The sequence below is a fragment of the Aspergillus versicolor genome (assembly GCF_001890125.1).
Source record: "Aspergillus versicolor CBS 583.65 unplaced genomic scaffold ASPVEscaffold_3, whole genome shotgun sequence".
In the NCBI taxonomy this organism is placed as follows: Eukaryota; Fungi; Ascomycota; class Eurotiomycetes; order Eurotiales; family Aspergillaceae; genus Aspergillus; species Aspergillus versicolor.
Window position 1 is genome coordinate 1,762,944 of NW_024467526.1, and position 22,856 is coordinate 1,785,799.

The 22,856-nt window shown below is 51.2% G+C and overlaps 10 protein-coding genes across 10 annotated transcripts; 3 read left to right on the forward strand and 7 right to left on the reverse strand.

Moving 5' to 3' along the window:
* Positions 1-387: 387 nt before the first annotated feature.
* Positions 388-1,494, forward strand: nhp6 (high-mobility group nucleosome-binding protein). Its single transcript, XM_040815088.1, has 5 exons — positions 388-527; positions 792-882; positions 932-1,027; positions 1,083-1,204; positions 1,267-1,494. The coding sequence occupies exons 2-5, from the start codon at positions 807-809 to the stop codon at positions 1,297-1,299; spliced, it is 327 nt and encodes a 108-aa protein (XP_040665983.1). The 5' UTR covers positions 388-527; positions 792-806; the 3' UTR covers positions 1,300-1,494.
* Positions 1,495-3,469: 1,975 nt separating this feature from the next.
* On the forward strand, positions 3,470-5,408 carry ASPVEDRAFT_81798 (uncharacterized protein; the record flags this gene model as incomplete). The annotated part of the gene is made up of 8 exons (XM_040817090.1): positions 3,470-3,885; positions 3,959-4,366; positions 4,419-4,496; positions 4,545-4,756; positions 4,805-4,916; positions 4,968-5,049; positions 5,118-5,301; positions 5,356-5,408. 8 exons carry the CDS (start codon positions 3,470-3,472, stop codon positions 5,406-5,408), a joined length of 1,545 nt encoding a protein of 514 aa, XP_040665984.1.
* Positions 5,409-5,694: 286 nt separating this feature from the next.
* On the reverse strand, positions 5,695-6,934 carry ASPVEDRAFT_39659 (CCDC174 family protein). Its single transcript, XM_040811974.1, has one exon. It carries the CDS (start codon positions 6,891-6,893, stop codon positions 5,814-5,816), a length of 1,080 nt encoding a protein of 359 aa, XP_040665985.1. The 5' UTR covers positions 6,894-6,934; the 3' UTR covers positions 5,695-5,813.
* Positions 6,935-7,165: 231 nt separating this feature from the next.
* ASPVEDRAFT_129152 (homoserine dehydrogenase) lies at positions 7,166-8,366 on the forward strand (the record flags this gene model as incomplete). Its single annotated transcript, XM_040806613.1, has 2 exons — positions 7,166-7,196; positions 7,291-8,366. 2 exons carry the CDS (start codon positions 7,166-7,168, stop codon positions 8,364-8,366), a joined length of 1,107 nt encoding a protein of 368 aa, XP_040665986.1.
* Positions 8,219-9,700, reverse strand: ASPVEDRAFT_39660 (heme-dependent oxidative N-demethylase family protein). Its single transcript, XM_040811975.1, has 2 exons — positions 9,633-9,700; positions 8,219-9,546 (listed from the first exon to the last, which is right to left on the reverse strand). Exons 1-2 carry the CDS (start codon positions 9,634-9,636, stop codon positions 8,453-8,455), a joined length of 1,098 nt encoding a protein of 365 aa, XP_040665987.1. The 5' UTR covers positions 9,637-9,700; the 3' UTR covers positions 8,219-8,452.
* Positions 9,701-11,008: 1,308 nt separating this feature from the next.
* ASPVEDRAFT_26974 (uncharacterized protein) lies at positions 11,009-11,445 on the reverse strand (the record flags this gene model as incomplete). The annotated part of the gene is made up of 2 exons (XM_040809967.1): positions 11,009-11,302; positions 11,380-11,445. 2 exons carry the CDS (start codon positions 11,443-11,445, stop codon positions 11,009-11,011), a joined length of 360 nt encoding a protein of 119 aa, XP_040665988.1.
* Positions 11,446-12,282: 837 nt separating this feature from the next.
* Positions 12,283-15,228, reverse strand: ASPVEDRAFT_126423 (putative DUF221 domain protein; the record flags this gene model as incomplete). The annotated part of the gene is made up of 3 exons (XM_040806368.1): positions 12,283-14,493; positions 14,555-15,097; positions 15,151-15,228. The coding sequence occupies 3 exons, from the start codon at positions 15,226-15,228 to the stop codon at positions 12,283-12,285; spliced, it is 2,832 nt and encodes a 943-aa protein (XP_040665989.1).
* A 950-nt stretch (positions 15,229-16,178) lies between these two features.
* ASPVEDRAFT_39664 (uncharacterized protein) lies at positions 16,179-18,390 on the reverse strand. The gene is made up of 5 exons (XM_040811976.1): positions 17,962-18,390; positions 17,638-17,913; positions 16,717-17,589; positions 16,570-16,657; positions 16,179-16,513 (listed from the first exon to the last, which is right to left on the reverse strand). The coding sequence occupies exons 1-5, from the start codon at positions 18,265-18,267 to the stop codon at positions 16,398-16,400; spliced, it is 1,659 nt and encodes a 552-aa protein (XP_040665990.1). The 5' UTR covers positions 18,268-18,390; the 3' UTR covers positions 16,179-16,397.
* A 347-nt stretch (positions 18,391-18,737) lies between these two features.
* Positions 18,738-20,615, reverse strand: ASPVEDRAFT_39665 (uncharacterized protein). Its single transcript, XM_040811977.1, has one exon. The coding sequence runs from the start codon at positions 20,516-20,518 to the stop codon at positions 18,806-18,808; it is 1,713 nt and encodes a 570-aa protein (XP_040665991.1). The 5' UTR covers positions 20,519-20,615; the 3' UTR covers positions 18,738-18,805.
* Positions 20,616-20,870: 255 nt separating this feature from the next.
* ASPVEDRAFT_556374 (OSBP family protein) lies at positions 20,871-22,575 on the reverse strand. The gene is made up of 4 exons (XM_040815101.1): positions 22,323-22,575; positions 21,924-22,249; positions 21,817-21,871; positions 20,871-21,748 (listed from the first exon to the last, which is right to left on the reverse strand). Exons 1-4 carry the CDS (start codon positions 22,389-22,391, stop codon positions 20,951-20,953), a joined length of 1,248 nt encoding a protein of 415 aa, XP_040665992.1. The 5' UTR covers positions 22,392-22,575; the 3' UTR covers positions 20,871-20,950.
* Between the last annotated feature and the right edge of the window lie 281 nt (positions 22,576-22,856).

Here is a 22,856-nt window from a genome sequence, read left to right on the forward strand (position 1 = left end):
TACAATACGAGTCATTCTCCAGCAGGGCGGGCAGCCAGTCGCAGAGCTGGAGCGGCGTCTCGTTTCCTTCCCTTGCTGTGCCCCCCTTCCCTTGAAAGCGCTGGTAAGAATCGATGGCCCGCTTTCCCGTCGCTCGCTGCCCTCGCCCTCCTACTACTACTACTCTCCCCTCTCCCTCTCTCTCACTCTCTCTGCTTTCACTCACTACGCTCTCCCATACATTTTCTCCCATACAAAAAAGTACACCCGCATAGGTGAGTATACACGATAAACACTCAACTCTCACGCTCTCTCTCTTCACCACCCACACAACCAAACTCTCCTTTCTTCCAACTGCTTGTTTCCTACACCTTCACCCTCTGCAATCCTCATCTTGGTCGATTTTTCCTCCATCCTCGCGCCGTCTTGTTGTCGCGCATATGCGACGCCAGCGTATAGTTCGCGGACTGAGCAGCCGGCTAACAAACACAGGCTTTGAACGCCAACTTCAACCTTTAATTTGATACCCATTTCAACTTCATTTTCAGGTAGGTTGCTCTTCTGCGCGCTTTATTTTCGTGTCATTACCCCCGACTTGCGACCGCGCTCTTCTTGTTTGGGAGCGCGCGCACTGCCCATCCGCCTACCACCCTCGTTTTTCCTGTGCGCGTCATCACAACACCTTTTCTTCCTCACTTACTTCCATTTTACTATTGTCGCCTGAGTGTTTTATTCCCAATTCATTTATCAATTTCGTGATTTGCCGTCAGAATCCGTCATGTCTACCCTTGATCCCGCTAACAGGTCAACAGCCCCAAACTCTCAACATGCCTAAGGCCGACAAGCCCGTTCGCAAGACCAAGGCCTCCACCCGTGATGGCGCTGGCTCCAGAAAGAAGAAGGGTAGGTCGTGCTGTCAATAGCTTTTGAGCCCAGCTAACCAGTGCTTCAGACCCCAACGCCCCTAAGCGTGGTCTCTCCGCATACATGTTCTTCGCCAATGACACCCGCGAGAAGGTCCGCGAAGAGAACCCCGGCATCGCTTTCGGTAAGATCAATGCGCCTAACCCATGATAGCGTCACTTGACACTAACTCTTCGCAGGCCAGGTCGGAAAGATGCTCGGTGAGAAGTGGAAGGCCCTTAGCCCCAAGGAGCGCAAGCCCTATGAGGACAAGGCCGCCGCTGACAAGAAGCGGTACGAGGATGAGAAGGCAGCTTACCAGGTATGTAAACGTATTGTCCCCTGTTTGAAGGGAACAATTACTGATCACCGATTACACCTCAGGCTGGCGGCGACGAGGAGGAGGAATCGTCCTAAATCACCTATTAGTATTAGGTGTCTCGTCGTTTGACCCCTTGGCGTTGTGTGTTTTGCTTTCCTAATCGCTGATAATCATCTCAATTTGTTGTCGCCCTTTTCATTATTTACTTACCATCTGTTAACGGCTTCTGGGATGGGGTGATGGTGGTTTGTGCTTGCTTTTCTGTTCATGAAGGATCTTCAATGGGAATGTAGCGTACGGACTGGGTTTGCTTGAATCGGAGGTGCTCGGCGCTGGTGCCAGGTCGTCGGAGAACCTTGTTTCGGGTAACTTAAATATGATTGAGTGAAGCTACACACTCAGATCCCTAGTTACTGTAGTAATATCACCATTGAATGAGTGCAGCTCGAATGTATTGAACTCTGCGTGCCGTATTAAGCAGCTCAATGAAAGATGGCCCGAGCTCCCGACGCGAGGACGTCATTGTTTACTTCCGACGCGTCGAGCTCCGTTATCTCCGACTGGTGCCTGAGGCTGCCAGGTCAGGTCCAATCCATGACAAGGAATATTCTCTGCAGCCGGGCTTGTTCCGTATAGGCCGTTGGCAGCCAGCGCGGAGAATTTCCGAGATCTTCCGAGTCATTATTGGAAAATGGGAAATATTGCATTGAGGCTCTTAGGGCTTAATTGTTACCTCTGGTTTCTCCTGCTAGCTAGTGCTTTCGATGTTTGTATGAACATTGGAGTCTGCTTTCTAGCAAGCGACGACGGGGGTGTGAGCCATGGATTTGAGGTAGATAGTGATACAGTCGCTGGTGGCCATACTTCATTGTTTGCTTCATATGGATAAAACTTCCAGCTAGATGGATGCTGGGGGAGATGTACAGTGTCGACCCCTGCTTATCCGCCTCAAAATTTTCATGGTACGAGCATGGAAGACTTGGCTTTCTTCCATAGTCCTATCGCTGTAGGGTACTGTAGCCTACAGTCTGTAGGGTGCGAGATGCTCGTCGCCCTGATAAATGGAGAGAGTCTGGTTTTGAAGGGGTGCTTTGTGTCAACACTATTCGACTCCCCGTCTGGTTAAAAGTTTATTTTGTAGAACCCGTAAGGTAGATTATGTAGTTCACCAGGACTCGGAAGTTCAGATTGAGCCCGAATGGCATGCATCAGATGTCGCGTGACGGCCTGGTTCATCCTGTGGTCGAGGTGGAGAGCGCGCCTGGAAGAAATGGGAAAACTTTCTGAGTAGCTGGTTTATTTGGTTGGAACCCTGCTGTTTGTGTATACCGTTCGGGATGTCCTGCTTCTCAGTGTTAGCATGGTGGAGACTGGTTTGATTCTTCAGGACGGTGTATTAGCGCAGCCGTGCAGGTGGGCTCTGGCTTACTCTCTGTGGGTCGTATCATGAAACCAGGGCGATCTGACAAGCGGGAGGCAGGCTTATTGTCAGATGGCTAGACAAGGTGGTTTAAGCATTGGTGTGTGAAGAATCCTGAAGGGTCGAGATGTTTCAGAGTCAACCTTAGCGTTCGCATCAATCCATGACAGCGTCAGGTGATGGAGTTAACAGCAGCATTATACATGCGGCGGGGTTGCACCCTCACCACCGCTCGTTCTTCAAGGCTAATTAGGCGCGACCACGTCAACCCTCCCTCCGTCAACGCCAGGGTTATCCCGAATCTGTCTCGAGAGCCGCAAGTCTGAGCCTGTTCTTGACTTTCTTGACCCCACTTTGCAGCACTCCGTCTTCTTGTTCTGTGCGGATGGGCGGGTGACTCGAATGGGCCTGTTCTTTTAAGTCCCGTCTTTGTTCTCTCTGGCCGACTCCGGTGGAGTTCTTCCTTCTTCGCTGTTTCGGAGCAAACACGATCAATATGCATACGAGGGGCGATCCCGATAGCACCGCACTTTCTGACTCCTGCAAGAATATTTCTCCTCCGACTGTGCGCTTTTGAGCTGGCCCGAGAGAGTGCCCCTCACCGTGACTCTTTTTTTTCTCCTGCCTTTCTCCCGCTCTTTGCCCTATATTCCACCAAAGCGAGGATTTATTCTCCGTGTGCTCTTTCTTTGTGTTGTCGGCTGTCGTGTTTGCTTGACCTTGTTTGACAGCTGGTTCCTCTCCCGCTCACCGTTTCTCCGCATTTTCTCCTCCGTCCTCTACACCGTATATAACGAGCCGATTTCCTCCCCGGCCTTGCATGGCCTGTCATACACGACCTCACAATGGCGCTGAGCGTTCCTGCCACTGTCGCAGAAGATGTCGCCGCTGGCTTCCGGCGCTTTCGTGACCATGTCCCAGAACATGCAACGGCTATCACTATCATTATCGCCGATCTCTACACGATAAGCTCGTCTCTTAAATCGCTAGAGGACCTGTCACGACACCGTCATTACGGAACCGTCTTCAATGTCGCACGTTCAGATGTGGAACTGGTGAGCGCCAGTTTGCAGTATACTCTCGATGACATCGTCGAATTCTTTGGCAGGCTTGAGGGCCGCAAAGGCTCTAGTCGAGCCGCACATCAACGGACCTGGGAGAGTATGACCAGGTTTTTCCTAGACGAATCAGAGGAGACGTTAACAAACCGATTAATCAAATATAAATTCTTCATGAAGGAATTGGAGGAATTGATTAAGGAGTGCGTGCTCCCACATTGACCTCAGCCATAATTAGCCATAGCTTGAGCTAACCAAACATGTGTCTATTCGCAGAGCAGGCCCCGACCTCTTGCTCATGTCTCGTCTCCGCGAGGGATTCAAGGATCTATTAGTGCAGCAGGATAGCCGTCTTGTAAGGCGGTTTGGTACACTGTCCATGAGTTCGGCATCCTCCTCTAGCAGCAACAGCACCGCACCTGGAAGTCCACTGAGTGACCGTAGACCTCGCACAAGGAGGTCCTACGAGCGTGCCCGGCCGCCCCATCTGTCGCCAACCCCGACATCACCGTCCTCTGGGTCATTCTTTGACACGCCCGCTCTACTTCCTGGTGTCCCCGGCTCGCCTGTCACTAGCTCGGCCACTAGCCATTCATTGGGCTCCAATGCATTGAACGAGCACTGGGCGGCACAAGTTTTTTTCCAACCGCGTGGAAACACCCGGGTTCCGAGCAGGGGAGATAAGTAAGAAGTGCGGGATTCTTATGGAAGCAGGCTTTGCTAATAGATATGGTAGATCTGTATGTTACGGGGATCCTCGCCCGGACTTGTATGATTGGCTTGACGCTGAAGGCTATGGAAAAGTTATTGAATTGTGAGGACGCTCTTTAACTTATAATGGGCTGCTAAACTGACTACATAGATCTTTCGGCAACTTCCGTGTACTTTTCTACGTCCGTGAAGCGGATCACCGTGCGCGCATAGTGTGCAGTACATCTAGGGAGTATTACTGCCTGCCCTTGAATTTGCTGGAGATCGTCCGGCACGGCCCGTCATGCCTCCAATTATGCCGACGGCGTAAGAGCGGTTCTGAGTTGATAGTGTGGGCGAACCTCAAATTCACCACAATTGAAGGTACGTACTTGAACTGGGAGTTCTCGATAACACTGCTGATATGCATAGTCATGGTCCTTTTCTTCTGCACGTTCTTGGCGCTCCGCTCCCAAGACTCAGGCAAGCCTGTGGCTCAGATTCGTGACTTTGAGCTCGATCAGGAAGAAGAGCTTTTCGGATCGTAAGATACCCCGCTGCAATCCCTTGTGAGTGCATGTAGCTAATTTTGCAGGCCAATATTGGACGATGGCTTCATTCATGCCTTGCGCGTGTACCGGGATAAAGTCACCGGAGCAATACGACTTCAAGCCTCAGTACACAAAGGCGAAATGAAAAGGTAAGCATACAAGCAGATCCACGAGTGATATGTGCTCACAAACAGGATAGATCTCCTGTCTGGACTGCCTTTATAACGCACCAAATCCTTGATCCCCGATGGCTTCAGAGGCCAGGCCCGGAAGTTATTCTGCTTCGCGAGCTCCGTCAAACTATATTTACATTCCCCCAGTATACACCCCCAATGACACCGAGAGGCGGGTTTTTGTTGAAGTTTACAAACCGAGACGGTAAGTTTCATATATCCCTCTGCCCTGGTTTCAGCTTGCGCTAATGTCAAGTAGATGCCGACGGATTTAGAATTACCATGGCAGAACTCGCCAGCGAACGCATCTAATTTACGTACTATATCAACTACCTAATATATTGTTTTGTTTGGTTTCAAATTTCGGCAGCTATGGTTACTTTTTACGACAGAAGAAAAAGACTAATCAGGGCCTGGCATGCCCTGCAGAAGCATGACATGACTTATGATTTACGCGCCTACGACTGATACGGCTTTTACGCTGTTGTTTGATTTGAGCGAGTCTCAACATTTTTACTCTTGGATTTACAAGTTCATGGCTTGGCTTGGCTTAGCATGGCGCATTGAATTATAGGGACGGGCATGAGCGGGGTTGGAGTGTTTGTTAGTATGTAGTTGCAATATTAGATTTAGAATAAAAGTAACCTGCCAACATAATGGGTATCTCAAAAGGACTTTACCAAACCGAGCGCCAATTAATGCAACATATATGAAAGGCTATCCCGAAACACCTATATCACCCAAACCGGACAAGAACATCTCGGCACGCCTCTTCGCGCGCAACTTGTCTATCTCCTTTCTCCTTTCATCCTTCACCATCTCCCTCTCGACCCGTCTCTCCTGTCTAGCATTGCGCTCCTTTTCGGTTTCCACTCTCGCATTCAAAAGCTCCTCCATCTGCTTCTTCCTCACCTCCTCGTCCTTCGAAAACGCATAGAACCCTGTCCCCCGATTCCGGACCTCCCCATCAGCATCATAATGAACCTCGTCCGGTGTTGGCGACCGATCCCTCCGCTTCGCAAGATAAGCCATCTGCTCCGCAACTATATCAGTCTGCTGGAACGCCTCGCTCTGCACCGTAGCCCCATATATCAGATTCTCCGGCCGAGAAGGCCGCCAGCGCTCCTTATCTTGTTCCTTCTCACCCGCTTCATTCTTCAGCTTCGCGGCCTGCGCGGCCTCCTTCCTGGTCCCGCGCCTCGTCCGCCCAAGCTCATCCTCGTATGAAACCACCGATGCATTATCGTCGTCCGTGTGCTCAAAGCTTGAATCCGTATCATCATCCGAACCCTTCTCCCGCTCTGCATCAGCCCACTTCTTATCGAAATCAACCAGTCCCTCCTTCTCCTTCCGGCGCAGACGCGATAGATATGCATCCGCGCTCGGCCCATGATCATCCTCATCACTCTCACTATCAGCGGCGAGATAGAGACCCTTCTTTAAATCATCATACTGCCGCGCCTTCTCCTGCATCCGCCGCTTCGAGCGGTGCAGTGTCGCGGCGTCCACGGACCCAATGTCCTTCGAGGACTGGTGGATCTGGCGGACGGCTGTGTCGTCGTCATCGCGGAGATCAGCGGCTGCGCGTTTCTGGGCGCCTTTGTTGGGGCGGGCGAAGATATCTGATTTGGAGGATTTGGAGGGTCGAGTGCGGCCGTGGCGCGACGGGTCTTTGTCGCTGGTGCCGGAGGCGATTAGGGAAGAGAGAGTTGTTGTAAAGGCGAGGTTTGAGGAAGAGGGGGCATCGGATGTGGATTCCTTTTGGGGCTTTTGGCCGTATAGTCCTGGATTGGACATTGTGGCTTGGTTATTATTGTTTGGTATAAGATTGGATGTTGGAGAGCTGCTAGATAGTTAGCGCTCGCGGGCACCTTTCTTTCTTTCCCTTTGCGGTGTCGGTCGAGGGATGACTCAGCAGCTAGGTACCCCACGCTCGATGACGGGAGTGTATCCGATGGTCGGAGTCACGAATTTCTACAACCTCTTTTCTTTCTCATCCTGTCGCTGTTTTGGTATTTATGTTTTAATTATCGCAATTAAAGAGTAAATAATTCGGAAATTGCACCAGAATGTCTGCCCCAGTCTACCTTGGTATCATCGGTAAGCTACAAGTCCCAATATACAAACTAACATACCCCGCCAACACCCAGCAGCGAGGGACATTGAGCATGATTCTAACGGTTACTCTCCCCAGGTGTCGGCGGCGTAGGAACTGCTTTCCTCCAGCAGCTCGCACGCCTCCCCAACGCCCCCAAGCTCGTCCTCCTCGCCCGCTCCAACCAAACCCTCCTCTCGCCTACCCCGTCCTACTCCCCCGCCATCCCCGCCGCAGAATGGAAAACGGCCGTTGAAGCCCCTTCCCTCACTAAGTCCGGCGCCCTCACCCACGATGAGATTGCCGGATACCTCGCCTCCGCCCCCGGCCGCTCAATCCTCGTCGACAACACCAGCGACCCCGCGCTCGCGTCCTCGTACCCGATCTTCCTCCGCCGCGGCGTCAGCGTCGTCACCCCGAACAAGAAGGGTTTCTCGTCCGACCTCGCTCTGTGGAAAGAGATCTTCTCTGCCGCAAATGAAGGAAATGCACTAGTTTACCACGAGAGTACAGTTGGTGCAGGTCTGCCCGTGATCTCGACATTGAAGGATCTCACCGCGACGGGCGACGAGGTTACCCGCATCGAGGGTGTATTCTCCGGAACGCTCTCATTCCTGTTCAACACCTTTGCTCCGGCGTCTGGGTCCTCGAGCGCGAAGTGGAGCGACGTCGTTAGCCAGGCTAAGGAGTTGGGCTACACGGAGCCTGACCCTAGAGATGACCTGAACGGCATGGATGTTGCCCGGAAGCTGACCATCCTTGCCCGTATTGCCGGATTGGAGGTGCAATCTCCCGACTCGTTCCCTATTGAGTCTTTGATTCCGAGCGAGCTGGCGAGCTTGCCTTCCTCTGCCGAGGGAATCAAGGAGTTCATGACGAGGCTTCCCGAGTTTGATGGCCAGCTGGCGGCCATCAAAGAGGGCGCCGAGAAAGCTGGTAAGGTTGTGCGGTATGTTGGGAGCATTGATGTAGGGAAGAAGGAGGTTCGTGTTGGACTGCAACAGTTCGATAAGGACAGCGCCATTGCTGGTCTCAAGGGTAGTGACAACATTATCTCCTTCTACACCCGTCGGTACGGCAGCAACCCGCTCATCGTGCAGGGTGCCGGTGCTGGAGGCGATGTGACTGCTATGGGTGTGACTGCTGATCTGATTAAGGTGATCCAGCGTCTGTAGACGTCTTGCTGTATCATAACTTATAACAGTTAAACAAAAGGAAAAGCAGACCGCTTGAATATAGAAATTAAATGCGATGAAATAACCTAAGCTTTCAAAAATGCCTTTACCGCCTCTCCCCAGTATGGCCCCCTCTTATACGGATATATCCCCGGCACACTTCCCTCCTTCAACCCATCAATAGCAACCGCCAAATCCTCGCCAAGCCCCTCGTCCTTAATATCCTGAATCGGGTACAAATACGTATGGAACGCAAAAACCAACGCTTTCGTCTTTGGCAACCGGTGCAGTGTCTGTCTCTCGCAGCGAACATATGTCTCATCTCCATCGAACTCATCAATTTTAATTTCCTCGTCATCCCCTTCATCTCCCCGCTCGCCAGCTTTAGTGTCTATAGAAGCAGGATCAGAGGGTGAAGAATGATCATGCAAGCCACCAAATGCCGCAAACAGCCCAGTCCCCTTAGTCATGATACTCCAATTCACGCGCAAAACGGCCCGGCCAACCTCCAGCTTGTCGAAGAACCTATCCATTGACTTCTCCAATTTCTGCTTGTACCCCGGGACTGGAGCGTGGATTTCAGATAGTGGCTTTGAGAGTTTTGTGCGCGTGTCGAAGCCTGAGGGGAAGTATGTTGCGTAAGCTTGCAGATGGTACTTTGGTTCTTGGTCTTGGTCTAAAGGTGAGGGTTGAGAAGGGAGGAGGATAAGAAAGTCTTCGTCTATCCAAGACGCAAGGGTATCAAAAAGATGGAGGAGACCGTCTTTCGTCCTTCTGTACTCCGATTGACGGTCGGACTCCACTGAAGGGACCTCAGAACCTGCCATAACATTGTCCTCGGATTGAGAGAACGACCGCACCAATTCCTCAGGGTCAACGGGGACTATCAAACCCGTGACAAGCGACTCGATCTGTGTTCCCTTGTGGTCGCTGCTGTTCGACGGATGCAAGAGACGAAACATCGTCGGGTACCGCGTTGGTAAGTAAGTTCTCATAACGAAAGCGTACCACTCGTATATAGCATCCCGGATCTCATCATTCGTCTGTAGCTCGTGATGTTGGATGTTCACAGCACGAACGACATCTGGGTGCTTGGCTAGTAGTTGTTTTCGTAGACTTAGCCGAGAGAGATATGTCTTGTCCATAGGGATGAGTTCTGACGGGTCGAGGTTGGAGATTGCTGTTGGTTTATATTAGTTATCTATCTTCTTTTTGCAGACTTACTTGAGGAAGTAAATGTAGAGCTAGGTAAGCAGGTAGGCTCACCCATGGTCAAGTGGTACTTTGGTTTGAAGGGTCTAAAGACTAGAGGCTCGGCTGATTCCCAGTTGAATGTTAGGAGCGGAGTAATAGGAGGGCATGCCGAAGCATTTTGATCAGTCCCTACTTTCGTTTCCGAACCCAAGGTGGTTGGATTGGATAGTGATTCAAACCCATGGTGAGCGTTGCGGTTAGGCTTTAGAGCGGTTAGATTTGAAATTTTTGTTAGGGTAGGGATGCGTGCATACTCGAATGTATATGGCGAAGAAGCAGATGAATACCGCACAGAAGACTGCGAGAATGGCCCTGGAGAGGAATGAAGATTCTGGCTGTAATTCTGGGGATTGCATTGTGTCTGGTTGATGGTTCATTATCTGGCGGAGAGGGGTATAAGAGGCCCGTGTCTATCAGTTGGAGATGGATCTATTCGGCGGAGCGTACCAGTTCTTCATGGTATCGTGGGTCTTCCGATTGGCCATTATTGCCGGCAGATACATTGTTGTCATACTAGGGCGTCGTAGATGACAGTCTTATCGGATTGCTAGGTAGATTACGGCACACGATATCCGTATGGATTTTATAGATTGTTACACCGTCTTGCGGTAGAACTTACTCGTTTTCTGCCTTAGGCACCCGTGGCTGCCCATCACTATCAAGGAGTTGATCGCACCTTCCGATTTCCCTCTGAACATTGTCGCGAAAAGGAAGGTGCGACATTCCACCCCGAGAAATAGGAAGGCGCAATGGCTTCATCCAATTCTGGAAAGCCCGAATGCGCGCACTGTTGGCCATTCTTTTCAGAGCTGAACGTGTTTGAAGTATAATGAAGTTGGGATTATATAGAAAATAGGATAAAAACCAAGTTCAGGCTGAAATAAAAGAGATGGAAGGGAGATAAAAAGATACAGGAAAGTGAAAACAGTCCCTTCTCACCCTGAGCTGGCTTTGTCTGCCCTACATGGGCGACCCACAATCATCTACAGTATATACAATCTAATGGCTAGAAATCAAAGAATGGCAGGTTCACTTGAGAATAATGATCGGTTAGCCAGTGAGTTATATGCTGTACTGGACTCCAATACTCATGTTGTACAAGGTTATCTCCAAGTTGATATCAATCCATATCGCCAGTGACTACTGCTTGAGGCTAGACCTAAACTCCGACAGCATCTAACGAACCATAGATTAGCATTGCTAACATAGCAATAATATAGACTTATTATACACGGGGTATCAATAAACGAGCACGACAGCGCAAGCCCCAGCCAGAATCGGAATGCAAGCCATGAGCAAACCTATCTCATAGCCACATTACCGCAACCACCTCACCAGGAGGCGAATATCACTTGGATGCTTCCAACCCAGTATTACTATAAATAAACTCAACCTGTCCAACCCTCCCTCTTCTTCACCCCATCTCCATCCGGGTCTACATCTCCCCCAGGCAGATTCTCCTTCTCATTGACCTCACCACCACCATTGCTACCGGCAGGAGCGGCACTCAGCCCATACCGATCAGGAAGTTCATTCAAGCTCGGCGCCCTCGGCCTCTGCATTCCCTGCGCTCGTCCTTCGACCGTTCGCGTATAATACTTCAACAGTCGGCAAATATACAACAGCATATCAAAGATGATCAGAGTGATCCAGGGGGAAATCGTCACGAGGCCAAGGCATAGCTATACAATAGATATCAAGGTTAGCTTCTCATGTCTTGAACAGGTCCCTAGGTAATGTAGGCGGGCAGGCGACATACAAAGAACCGCACAACCCAGCTCTCGATGTGAATTAACTCCGAGGGGAGAATGGAGTACCACGCCATTTTGTCTTGCGGTGTATATGTTTATGCAGGGGTATAGTTGTATAGTTGTATAGCTCGTAAACCAGGTCAGTCTATCACGCGATCAAGCCCTTCCAGTATCCAGCGGAAATCTTAGTCTAAGAGCGGCGGGCCCGTCGGTGATGAGTGGAAGCAAAGGGTCTCTATAAACTAGCGTTCGTTCGTGTGGTCCAAGGATCATAAGGCGACCATAGATCCAATCCCTCTCGAACGGCCGCAAAGAGGGGAAAGTCGACAGATCGGATGAAGCGGAGACAACCGACGGAGGTCGAGTTTCGTTGCGTTGCGTTGTGTCGCGTGGCAGGCAGCGGCGGATAGCGCGCGGGGTTCAGCTCGTTGGTGGTTGGCTCGTATGGGATGTCAATGCGATCCGGGCTGGCAGCTGCATCGTACTCGGCGCAGGGCGGGCAGCGACAGAGCTGTGTCCTGGACTGCGAGACTGCCCTGGTAATATTGAGGTCCGTGGGCCGAGCTTTGGTTCAGGAAGGGACGATCGGCCTAAATTGGTAATTGGTAAGCACCTCGGCGTCTTTCTGCCTGGGGCTCACATGACGTATATACCCAGTTTCTACCTGTGAAGACCTCGGGAAAGTTTCCTGGTATCTATTATATTTACTGTGTCCATGAATAGCAATGTTAAGATGTGGTGTCTATATTAGTGTAAATGCTATTCATATACAGTGTGGTATCCTATCATGTCCAAAACACCTAACCACCCATATATGTCCAAGTTTCCTGGTATACTCGTACACAACAATGATATATGATATAAATGAATGTAGTCTATTAAATCGCTCAGAATGCAAAATAACAAGAAAATCACCTTGTCCGATAATGCTCGTACGAGGTAAAAGCAGGCTCGTCCTGGTCAACAGGACCATACCCTGACGGGCGCCACGGCTGCATGGTCGGGACTGCGGCGGGCGCTTCTGCTTGGGCCAGAAGTTCGGTTTCACTTTCGTTCTGGTGCTGGTAAAGCCCTCGGCTCAGACCGCTATCTGACCTTAATGGTGTCGGACGGAAGGCAGGATGGATATCGTGCAATCGCGGATCTTGATCTTCCGGTTTGAGTATGGGCAGACTTGGAACAGAGGGGGCAGGAGAAGACGCTCGCGAGGAGGTGGGAGACCAGTCACCCAAGGTGCTCCGCGGTGTTTGTGAGCGCTCGGTCATGAGATCCTCTGGCCGGCCATAGATGCCTCCACCGAACTCTTCCTGGAAGTCGGCACGGTCCTTGTAGTAAGAGAAGTCGAGATGATGCTCCGGAACCACCTCGAAGGGCGCTGAAGAGTCCTGCGCGGTCTTGCCAGGTTGGAACTTCATCATTGGGTCCATCGCAATGTCTGAATATTCCCCTTCGATCTCTGTCTGTCCCAAACGACCACGGTAGATCTGCTTGAGGGCATCTGCTGCCTTGGCGTGCACCATCGGTGTAATGAGCTGCTTGTACAGAGCTGGATGGCCAAACTTGGAAGCAAGTCGGTCCTTCGATGACTTAACCGACTTGCCAACAGCAAGCGCCTCGGAATCACTCAAGTTGGCCTTGTTGTAATAGGTGCAGTCGTGGTCAAATGTCCTCATGCAGTACCACTTAAACAGGAGCATCAAGATCGGGAGTGGCACAACGCAAAACACCATAGTCCAGGTTCCTCGCGCCTTTGCTACCAGGGCAATGATCACATCAGACAAGATCGTCGCAAAAACTAGTCGGTTAAACAGGACTCGCCAGTATTGGCCGCCGGATTCGTTTTTCGTCACAAAGATGTACATGAGCATGTACTTTTTCATCATCGCATCCAGGCCGAAATACAACGCAGTAACCGGGAGTACGATAGGCTGCAGGGTTGCAAAGCAGATGGCAACGGTTGCGTAGAATAGGAAATAGTTGTAGTAACTGGCATATTCGAACGCCGGCGGCGCTGTCCACTCGATGGTCTGTCGAGGTGTTGGGGAGAGGAAGGTTTTGGCAAACCACACCCGAAAGAGGTTAACCAGCTGCACCAAGTCAATTGCAGCACCCATGTTTCGCTGCAGAAGATATGTCACCCAGAACGGAGACACCTGGCACATGGCGCTAACGGCTTTGGTGTAGAATTGCCCATCCTGAACTGCTTGCCAAGGATCCTCATTCTTGTTTTTCAAGTCCACGACCGCCGCAACAAAAGTCCAGACTGCCGAGAAGAGAGAAAATACGATGAGGTTGTTAAAGACAAAGAAAGAATAGAGGTGCCTAAGCACGTGCTGTTCTCGAATAGTCTTTGTATAGTCACCAGTTGAGGCCGACAAGCGGCGGAAAATGATGGGCAGGATGAGGTAAACTAGCGACGTCACTGCGGGTGCCAGGATACCTTGAACAGCGGCCCAAACCCGAGGGCTGCCGTTGAGCGAAGTCTGAAAGTCTTTCCAGACCAAACCCAGATTCGACAGGTTGGAAAGAAAGACGGCGATCAAGGCGTTAGGAGCAATCCACACAATTGTCAACGCTGTAACCCAAAGAAACATCACAAATTTCTTCCATCTCCGCGCCGGCTTGGACAATGCCAGATTCTCCCAAATCAGATCGCTCGGTCGAGGTGCTAGATCGATAGTTGTTCCGCGAGGGTGTTTGTTGCGAGCCACGTATGCCACCGCATGGGCATGTTCAATTTTGTCCCAGCTGACAAACCCATATGACATGGCATTGCGCTTGTCAATAGAATGGCGCACATGACGGATCTCCTCCTCCAGCCGCTGGATACGATCGGTCAAAAAATCGATGGCATCAACCTTGCCACTCCCATGCTCAGCTCTCAGGCTCCGGGGCGGACGCATCGTGGGGCGGTTTGGTGGTAGTCGATCCGGATTCTTGAGATACTTGGCCAGAACGGATTCAAGCTTGCGCACCAACTCTTCATGTTCTTTGATCAGCTTTGGAACGCCCTTCACATTTCGACCAACGGATGTCCGAGGGAGCGCCGCGGTAGGGTTGATTTCATCGGTCAAATGCAAGAATCCCTCGTCGCTGCGTACGTCTGGGGGGGTATCTGTTATCTAAAAAGAGAAAACAGCGTTAGACAAGCCTCGAATTCACAACTGTAGCAAGATGACAAACCATTAGAGTCCGAGCATGAAGACTGCGTTGGTAGTCGGAGCTCTCGAAATATCTCCTCCGCAGTGCCAGAACACCCTTGTAGTTCCTCCACAAGAAATACGCAATGATTGTGTTGAAAGCCCAGGCGCAGATGACCTGGCTCCAAATCGCATTGGTTTCAAGATACAGCGGAGTCATTGTTGTAAATGCATTGGAACCGTCGACCTTGTCACTCCGAGTAAGATTCACAGGAATCATGACTCCGCATCCAATGATGCTAAGGAAGATGAAGATATTGCGGCACATCTTGGTGAACCGGACGAAGACAGTAGCATCGAGGCCGATACACTCGACCAGCTCGGGTTCCTTGATACGGAGGACCGGCCGAATCCAGGCGAAAAACCCTTTCCCAACCGGTGGGGGAGCGTGTTTGCGGTCGGCATGTTTAACTTTTGGGGCGTAAATGAGGGTGTGACGAGGACGAAAGAGCGAGAATAGAAGGGCGAGGACAACTGCGAATCCTGCAGAAGTAGCCAACGAAGCCCAGACGGCGTTGATTTGGAACTGAAAGGTCAGCAAAGTACAATTAACTTACAGGCGATGGCTAGGGAACATACGGCTGACTTGAACGGGTCCTGGATAAGCTTGAGGAACTCCTCGGCGCCGTCACGCCGCGAAAGAGCGCTATCAGACATAATGTAGCGAGAGAAGAGACTGCATGGGTAGCGAGGCGGGGAGACAAAGTGAAACAAGTGAGAGATCAAGCAAGAAAAGATGTGGGGAGTTCAAACGAAGAGAAGAACAGTCTGGACAGCAAAGACAGCAAAGAGGCGTCCGATGGAGATGGAGATAAAATCGGAGAGCGTCGTCAGAGCGAGAGCAGATCAGTTCTAGAACGTCTCAGCCCAAATTACGGGTCTGGTCTGGAAACACGAAGGCCCAGAGCCCAGGTTCAAACGAGGTACAAGAAAACAGTTCAAGGAAACACACTCAGCCCTGGACCCTTTTCCAGCGCAGGAGTTAAATAACAGAAACACATCATCGCAGAGTGAAGAAGAATTCGACGCAACGATACTATTTTTAACGGCTGCTAACTGGTCTGAGTATAGAGGGCCTCCAGTGTCTCACATTCTCGTTGTCTTCTCCATCGGGGGCCGACCGCCTGCCGTCTCTGGAATTACTGCCGTTGCTGTCTCAGGCCGCCCGCCCAGTCGTCAACATGCGGGAACCACTCGGAACCACTCGAAACCACGGGTGTCCCTAGCGTGGCAAATTGTTCACCATTCAGCTTGCTCTGGGTTTCGCTAAGAATTTTTTTGACGTTTAAACCGTTTTAGTGCCTCAGGCGGCCCAGGCAGCCGATATTGATTGGTCGTCACACGACATAAGCGTCCATGAGCCCAGGCCACCCAAGTTGGATATTTGTTGCGCTGAGAACATGCTTTTCAACTATCTAACTCTAACTAAGTAACTCTATCTGTAGCTAATTTTATCTTGTTTCCCTCTGAACCCGTGTCAAGCACCCACGATACCAGTGGGGAATCCGTCCGGATTCTCATGAACCTGTTATCTATGTTAATGGCCGTTCTATCCTTTGGAAATTCGACAGGATATAGACATCGGTTATTTCTCGGATGGGTAGGAGGCCTCGATTCCGTCATTTTAAGTTGGAGAAAAATGGAATGGTCAAATAATGGCTAGTAGAAGAATAATAGGGATACTGAGAACCTGAAAGTTGGAGGGTTGAAGTTGTGATCATTCCTACTATCTGAGCAGCGGCATTCTGCACCTTCTAAAAACAACAATCTAGCTTCTGACAGGGTCGCCAGTACTGAGATCAACTGAAAGCCATTTCAGTATCACTTCAAGAGCGAAGATCCTGATCAATCGTCCTCGCTGCAGAAAGACACTTCTCGTCCTGGAACCGGGACGCCACAACCTGAAGAGCACATGGGGCACCATCCACCGCTACGGGGTCGTCTGCTATTGTTAGTTTTCAAAAGACACTAGACAGGATAAAGTGGGTAACGGCATACAATTCGGCTGTCCGCTCTCTTCTAGTATCAGAGACTCGGGGTCCAGTTCCTTTGACGCCTTCCCGTATGGGATGATGCATGCGGGATACTAATGCAGTCAGCAACTATTGCGTACAACATGTTCATACCCTCAGATGTTGGCCTTACATCAATCAAGTTCCAAAGAGCAGTATATGGCGGCCATCCGTACGTATCATGCGGCACCGCTGTATTCTGCGCACCTGGAGCCAGAATGACATCCAGGTCGTTCTCTACAACAGCCTTACGCCACTCTTCGCTTAGTTTCTTGCGAGCAATTCCCAGAGTGGCGATTTGCTCAAAGACCCCAATATCCTTCTCGCCTAGAAAAGCAGGTCCTGAAAACATGGGCGACGTGAGTTGGAGCTTAGCTACGGATGACACGGGTGGTTCTCCGCTGGCGCTCATATTGTCAGGCCGCGGACCATACGTGAAATAATGGAATGCCAGTCGCATCGCGTGTGCGGCGCCTCGAGTCGAGATATTTGGCAGTCGGACAATGCGGTGGCCCTTTTTCTCGAGAGCTTCAACGGCGGATTCCAGCGCCCTTTTGACGGGTGGGTGAAAAGGGAAATGCGGGTCTTCTGGGAGTACGCCGATTGTCAGGACGGACTGAGACTCTTTCTGACTGTTCCAGGGCACTGCAACAGCTGTGGAATCGTATCTCCAAGGCTCCGCACTGGAAACAGTGGACATGAATAGCTCGAGGTCATCGAAGGTTTGGGCTAGCGGCCCTGCTGATGGCTCTATCATCGGTGTTTCCTCTGCTACACCGGTAACTTGCCCTGCGAAGGGGACGCGACCAGTTGTTGGTTTAAAACCGTACACGCCGCAGCAAAGAGCTGGGATGCGAATGGATCCGGCGACGTCGGTTCCCACGCCCAAGATAGAGCCTCGGAAGGCTACAAGAGCCCCTTCACCACCGCTCGACCCTCCTGCGGTAAGGTTGGTGTTGTTTGGATTCAACGTCCGGCCGTAAATGTTGTTATCAGAGTCGCCAGTCTAAACCGCATTAGCATTCATCATGGGCTTTTGGGCAAGAATCCGAACCATCAGGGTTTGTGGAATATTCGTCTTCACATATAGAACCGCGCCTAGATCAAGCAACAAGTCCACCAGTGCAGAGTTCTCCGTTGCCGGACCGTTATCTAGGAATGATACATAACCCACAGTCGTATGAGCGCCCTTGACGCGGAAGGTATCCTTGATACTGATCGGGAGACCATGTAGCGGGCCAATAACTTTCCCTTCGCGTTTGAGATACTCATCAAGATGTCTGGCTCTCTCGAGGGCCTCGGAAAAGAAGTGCTCTGTCAGACATGATGTCTGCAACCACCGTCAGAATACCTTATAATGTTGAGTCAGGACACCTACCAGCTGCTGCGCAATAGCTGCCCTTTTACAAAATGCCGTCGTGATGGCCAAAGAACTGACTTCGCTCCGTGCAAGTCGCTTGAGGAGCTGAGCGGCCGAATAGCTCTCTGTGATGTCCAGTTCAGTCTCTGAGAGAATCCCACTCTTGCGTGCGGGGTCTGCCTGTATCAGCCGGCCATCAGCAGGAAGTGAAGCCTTAAATTCCTCGCTCAGTTTCCATTCTTTAGGTATCAGGAGATCCAACTGTTTACGCCGCGCAGCTGCAATAGCTTGCCAGGATTGCTCTTGGGGTTGGTCTTTTGTCATTATAGAAGTGGGAGAGGGGTAGCAGTTCGGTGTTCGGCAGTGAGTTGGCAGAGCTGAGACAATCTGACGGTGGATCGCCTTATTTATACACTTGACCCAGTGGACTCCAACTACTGATATCCAACCACCAACGTATTGTATATTCGAATAAGCAAACGTCAGCAAGTGGGGGAGCTGGGCGCCGGATACGCGGCAGTAAGCCCTAATTACACGCTAAATAAGTCCCAACTCGATGGGCTGTTGACTTGCTGGTTACGACATCATTGTATGGTTATGCTTCTAGTAATTATATGTCGGCAACAGTATAATCTTGGATCTGTACTCCTGGTTGTCTGATTAATATTATCTCGGGGGATTCCGTTGAGACATCAGAGTGGCACAAGTATACATACTCTCGCCCACACAAATTTTTCAATAATAAATATCTCGAAGCAACAAAGGCTGGACATTATCTGCTTATGAGGAGTTGCGTGAGGAATAGTATGGTGATATGCATTAGCTATATATTTAAAATACTCTTTAAATGCTAAGTATGTACTTAATGACAGCACCCAAGCACATCCGGCGCCGCCTCTGTATCCCTCCGACAGAAACACGACGACTTCACCTCAACATCAGCAACAGCAACAGCAAGTTTCAACTGTGGCTCAATAACACTCGCTTCAGCCGTGCGTCCCAGCCGTACCAAACACTCATGATACCCCTGCAGCGCCCAAACATTATTCATATGCTTGCGCGCCCGGAGCACAGTATCATCCAAACCCAGATCAGTCTTATAAACAGCCAGCGCCTCTTCAACATAATTCTGTTCCAGAAGCAAGGCCGCATACGCATGGCGCACAGGCTGCATCCAGCTCCACGGCTCGCTATACCCGAGACCATCATCGAGTTCAACGGCGTGTGCAAGATGCGAGAACGCGGCGTCATAGTTTCCCTTTCTATATTCAATTTCGCCATCCAGCATGGGAGACGCAACGCCTAAAATGTCGACACATTTATTCGGGAAGTCGAGTCTTGACTCTGGAACTGCCTTTGCTGCAGCCTGGTAGAGTTCTCTATATTTCACCGCTTCATCGACATTCCCCTTCGCCGCTTGCGCGACGCCCTTGGCGTAGTATGTCATTGCGGTTGTGACGCAGTACAGAACCGGGTCTTGGGGCACGGGCAGGTTATTGATGATTTCATCCCACATGCCGAAACGGACCATTACATGCGGCCGGACGGAGAGGAACACCTCGATGAAATCCGCCATGGCGACGAGGAGCTCGTTGGGGAGCGTCGCTTCCATGCGGTCCACGGCATCCAGCGCAACATCTTTCTGGCCCGCGAACATCGCCGCGTAGATCAGCGTGTGGTAGTTGTGCATGCGGTAGTTGGAGTAGAAGTTCATTGCGCCCTCTTGGGCTAGGTATTTCTCATCAGCGATGGTCGCGCGCTGGTTCGCCCGAATCGCCGCCCTGTAATCACCGACCAGAACGTCCAGATGCGACGGCATATGGTTCGCATGCCCGGAATCAGGAACCAGTTCGCGGAGGTGATCACCCGCGACAAGACCCAGCTCGGGTGTCGGAGACATCTCAATCAGGTGGATATAGAAATGGAGTAGGCCGGGATGCTTGGAGGAGCGCTTATCACGCAGCGCGACCTCAAGCACCCTCTTCGCATCTAATGTCCTGGTCCCCGGGTTCGGTTCCCCAGTTTTCAAATCCCACAACTTCCACGGCGTCAGGCTCATAATTGAGTCCGCGTACAGCGCTGCAACATCCAGATCGTCTGCCCCGAAGGCGTCATACACGCCCTCCATCGCGTCAGCGTACGCCCGGTTCTGTGCTGCGTATTGCTCCATGTCATCCACGGGCTTGTCGCTCGGAAACCGAGCCTGGATGGCCTTGATCAACGCCTGTTCAATCGGTGTTGCGGTAGCGGCGAGGGCCAGTGCGCGCTGGGACGCCTCATACGTGCGGCGTACGGCATCAGCCAAGTTCTCGCCGAAGAACTCCCAGGCGTAGTTGTAATTCGGGCCCAGGGCGTACGCGAGACCCCAGTGGGCTATCGCGCAGGTATCATCGTGTGCAATTGCCTGCTCGAAGCACGTTACGGCTTCTTTGTGGTTGAAGGTGTAGACCCATGTTAGGCCGCGGTTGAACCAGATTTGGGTTGAGGGGTTGGTGGTAGTTATGGGGCGGCCGAAGGTGCCGAGGTCGAAGGGGTATTCTGATTCTGGCCTTTTGGCTATGGGGACAGAGGCCATGGTGAGGTCGTATTTAATAATGGGAGTATGAATAGGTGTAGATTTGTAGAGATGGAGGGGTCATACTTATGTACCGCTAAGGCTGTCTTCGGCTGAGCATTTAGTGCTGACGCTTACTAGCGGGGACTACAGTATAACAGTCCCCGCAGATTCACTCTGAAGAAAAGAAAGTACTCTTTCAGTCCTTTACTACTTTGCTTGCTCTATAAAATAATGTTGTGCGTCAATAAAACATTGTCTTTTGTACTATGTACAGGAAAGAAACATCCGTAAGCCAGACAGACACAAATTCGAACAATAGTTATAACCAAGCGAATCTATATTAGAAGTTGCCTATCGACAATCTTGCCACTGTAATCGAAGAAAAACAGGCAAAGTGTAACTTTATCTTATATAACTTTATGCTGTCAGATTTATCTGAGGATCCGCAGCTCACTGCGTCACACCGAGACCCTCGCCACCCGTCTTGTGGTACGGAGGCTTCGCACCAGCGGCCTTCTCTGCGTTGAATCGCCAAACACCACCCGTCTTGTCGCTTTCCAGAGAAGTGAGGCCAGCCTTCCGCGCAAGGTCCAGGAATTCGGGGTCAGAGTCTTCCTCGACACGGTCGAAGAAGCGGCGCTCCCATTCGCGGCCCTCGGATTTCTCGACCTTGCGGAGTTCGCGCTGCGCGTTCTCGATTTTGCCCTTGGCCGTAGAGACCGCATCCATGTTTCCGGTTTCGATGTTTGCTGCGACGTCGCGCCAGGCGCGACGGCTTTCGTAGAGATCTTGTTCTTCGATCGGTGCGAGGGTGAGCGGGGTGGTTTTCAGCTCACTCACTGCGAGGGTCTCGACGTCTTTCTTGGCCCGAGCGTCCTTGATGGTAAAGGAATTGGACCACTGGCCTTCAACGGTATATAGGGGCTTCTTTTCGCCCTCGCTCTCCTTGTATAGACTAGCGGTGAAGGTGTTCTTCTTGCCGCTCAACCAGCCCTTGCCCGAGTAGTGGATCTTTGAGGTATAGCCGGTGTTGCTGACGATGTAAGTCGATTTTTCGAGCTCCATGAATGGTGTTCCGTAAATCAGCGATTCGACGTGGAGGTGCGGGAGGGTAATAACATATTTTTCTTGCTGGGATGGGTCGTTCTTGTCCGCAGAGGGCGGGGTTATAGTATACAAGGCATGGCCGATCTGTTTGATGTAAATGGTGCTGGAAAACGAGGCCTTCTGGGCGTTGTATCCTTGCAGCTATAATTCTTGTTTAGTCTTGTCCTAGACGATTCAAGGAAGGTGGACACGTGGACAGAAAGACGAACCTGGACACCATGCTTCTCGTTCCGAATCGTGTAGGCAGTCGCTGGGGGGTGGTGGCTAGATAAACAGTTTAGTTCGAGTTATTATCTCTGTAAGCGAAAACACCCACCTGACTTGCTCACTGACCAAGCTGGTCTCGCCCACGTTTTCATCGCTATCCCACTTGCCAATAAAAAGCTCTCCGAGGAACGGGTTCAGAGGCTTCTTCTCGCTACCCAGTTTCTCGCTACGGCTGCAGTACTGCTGGCGAAGGGTGCTGAGGAACCATTTCAGGACGGCGAGGGCTCGCTTCTCGGGGTCGGTTTCTTGTGCTGGGGCGACAAACAGGGCCGGGTGTTCAGCCCAGTAGGCAGAGTACTCGGTCAAAGAGGTACCAGAAAGGATGAAGGGGGGTGCGGTTAGGGAGGAGAGGTCGCCGTTGAAAGAGGCGATTGACTAGAGCGAAATAGGTCCTGGTTAGTTGTTTGTGCTATCAGGAGGGGTAGACCGTTGGACAGCAAGGGCGCACCTTTAGAAAACTCGACCACGTAGATTTATTCTGGCTTGACAAGCCGGAACCAGCATCCTTGGAAGACATGCTCAGGGTGTACCTAGTGAGGTGCCTAGGTAGGTATATTGATTTATTGTTGAGAAAAAAGGTACGAAGGTGGGGAGCTCAACGCTCAGGTGGGACACGAAGCAGCGAAGGGGCGGAGGCAACTAGAACGCCTAGAGAAAAAAATGTGGACTTTATGGAACCTTTCAAGGACGATGAAGAGGGGAAAAATTTTGAGACAGGAAATCCTCGCAACAAGCGATTTTAAGATGGTGCAATGACAAGGGCAAGGTGTCCGGGGAAATTGAGAACTCCTAACGAGGTCAAGGAGGCTCCGATCTCGACGTCATCCGCTTTCGTCCTCCACTCCCCCCCACTCGCTTGCTCAGAGCGCTCTGCACAGCCCAATTATGACGAAGCGGATCAACACGCTGCTACGCCGACAATCCTACCCTTTGCTCACACTGAAACTGCTGAAACTTACTGGTTCCTGGCCAGCGAGAAACT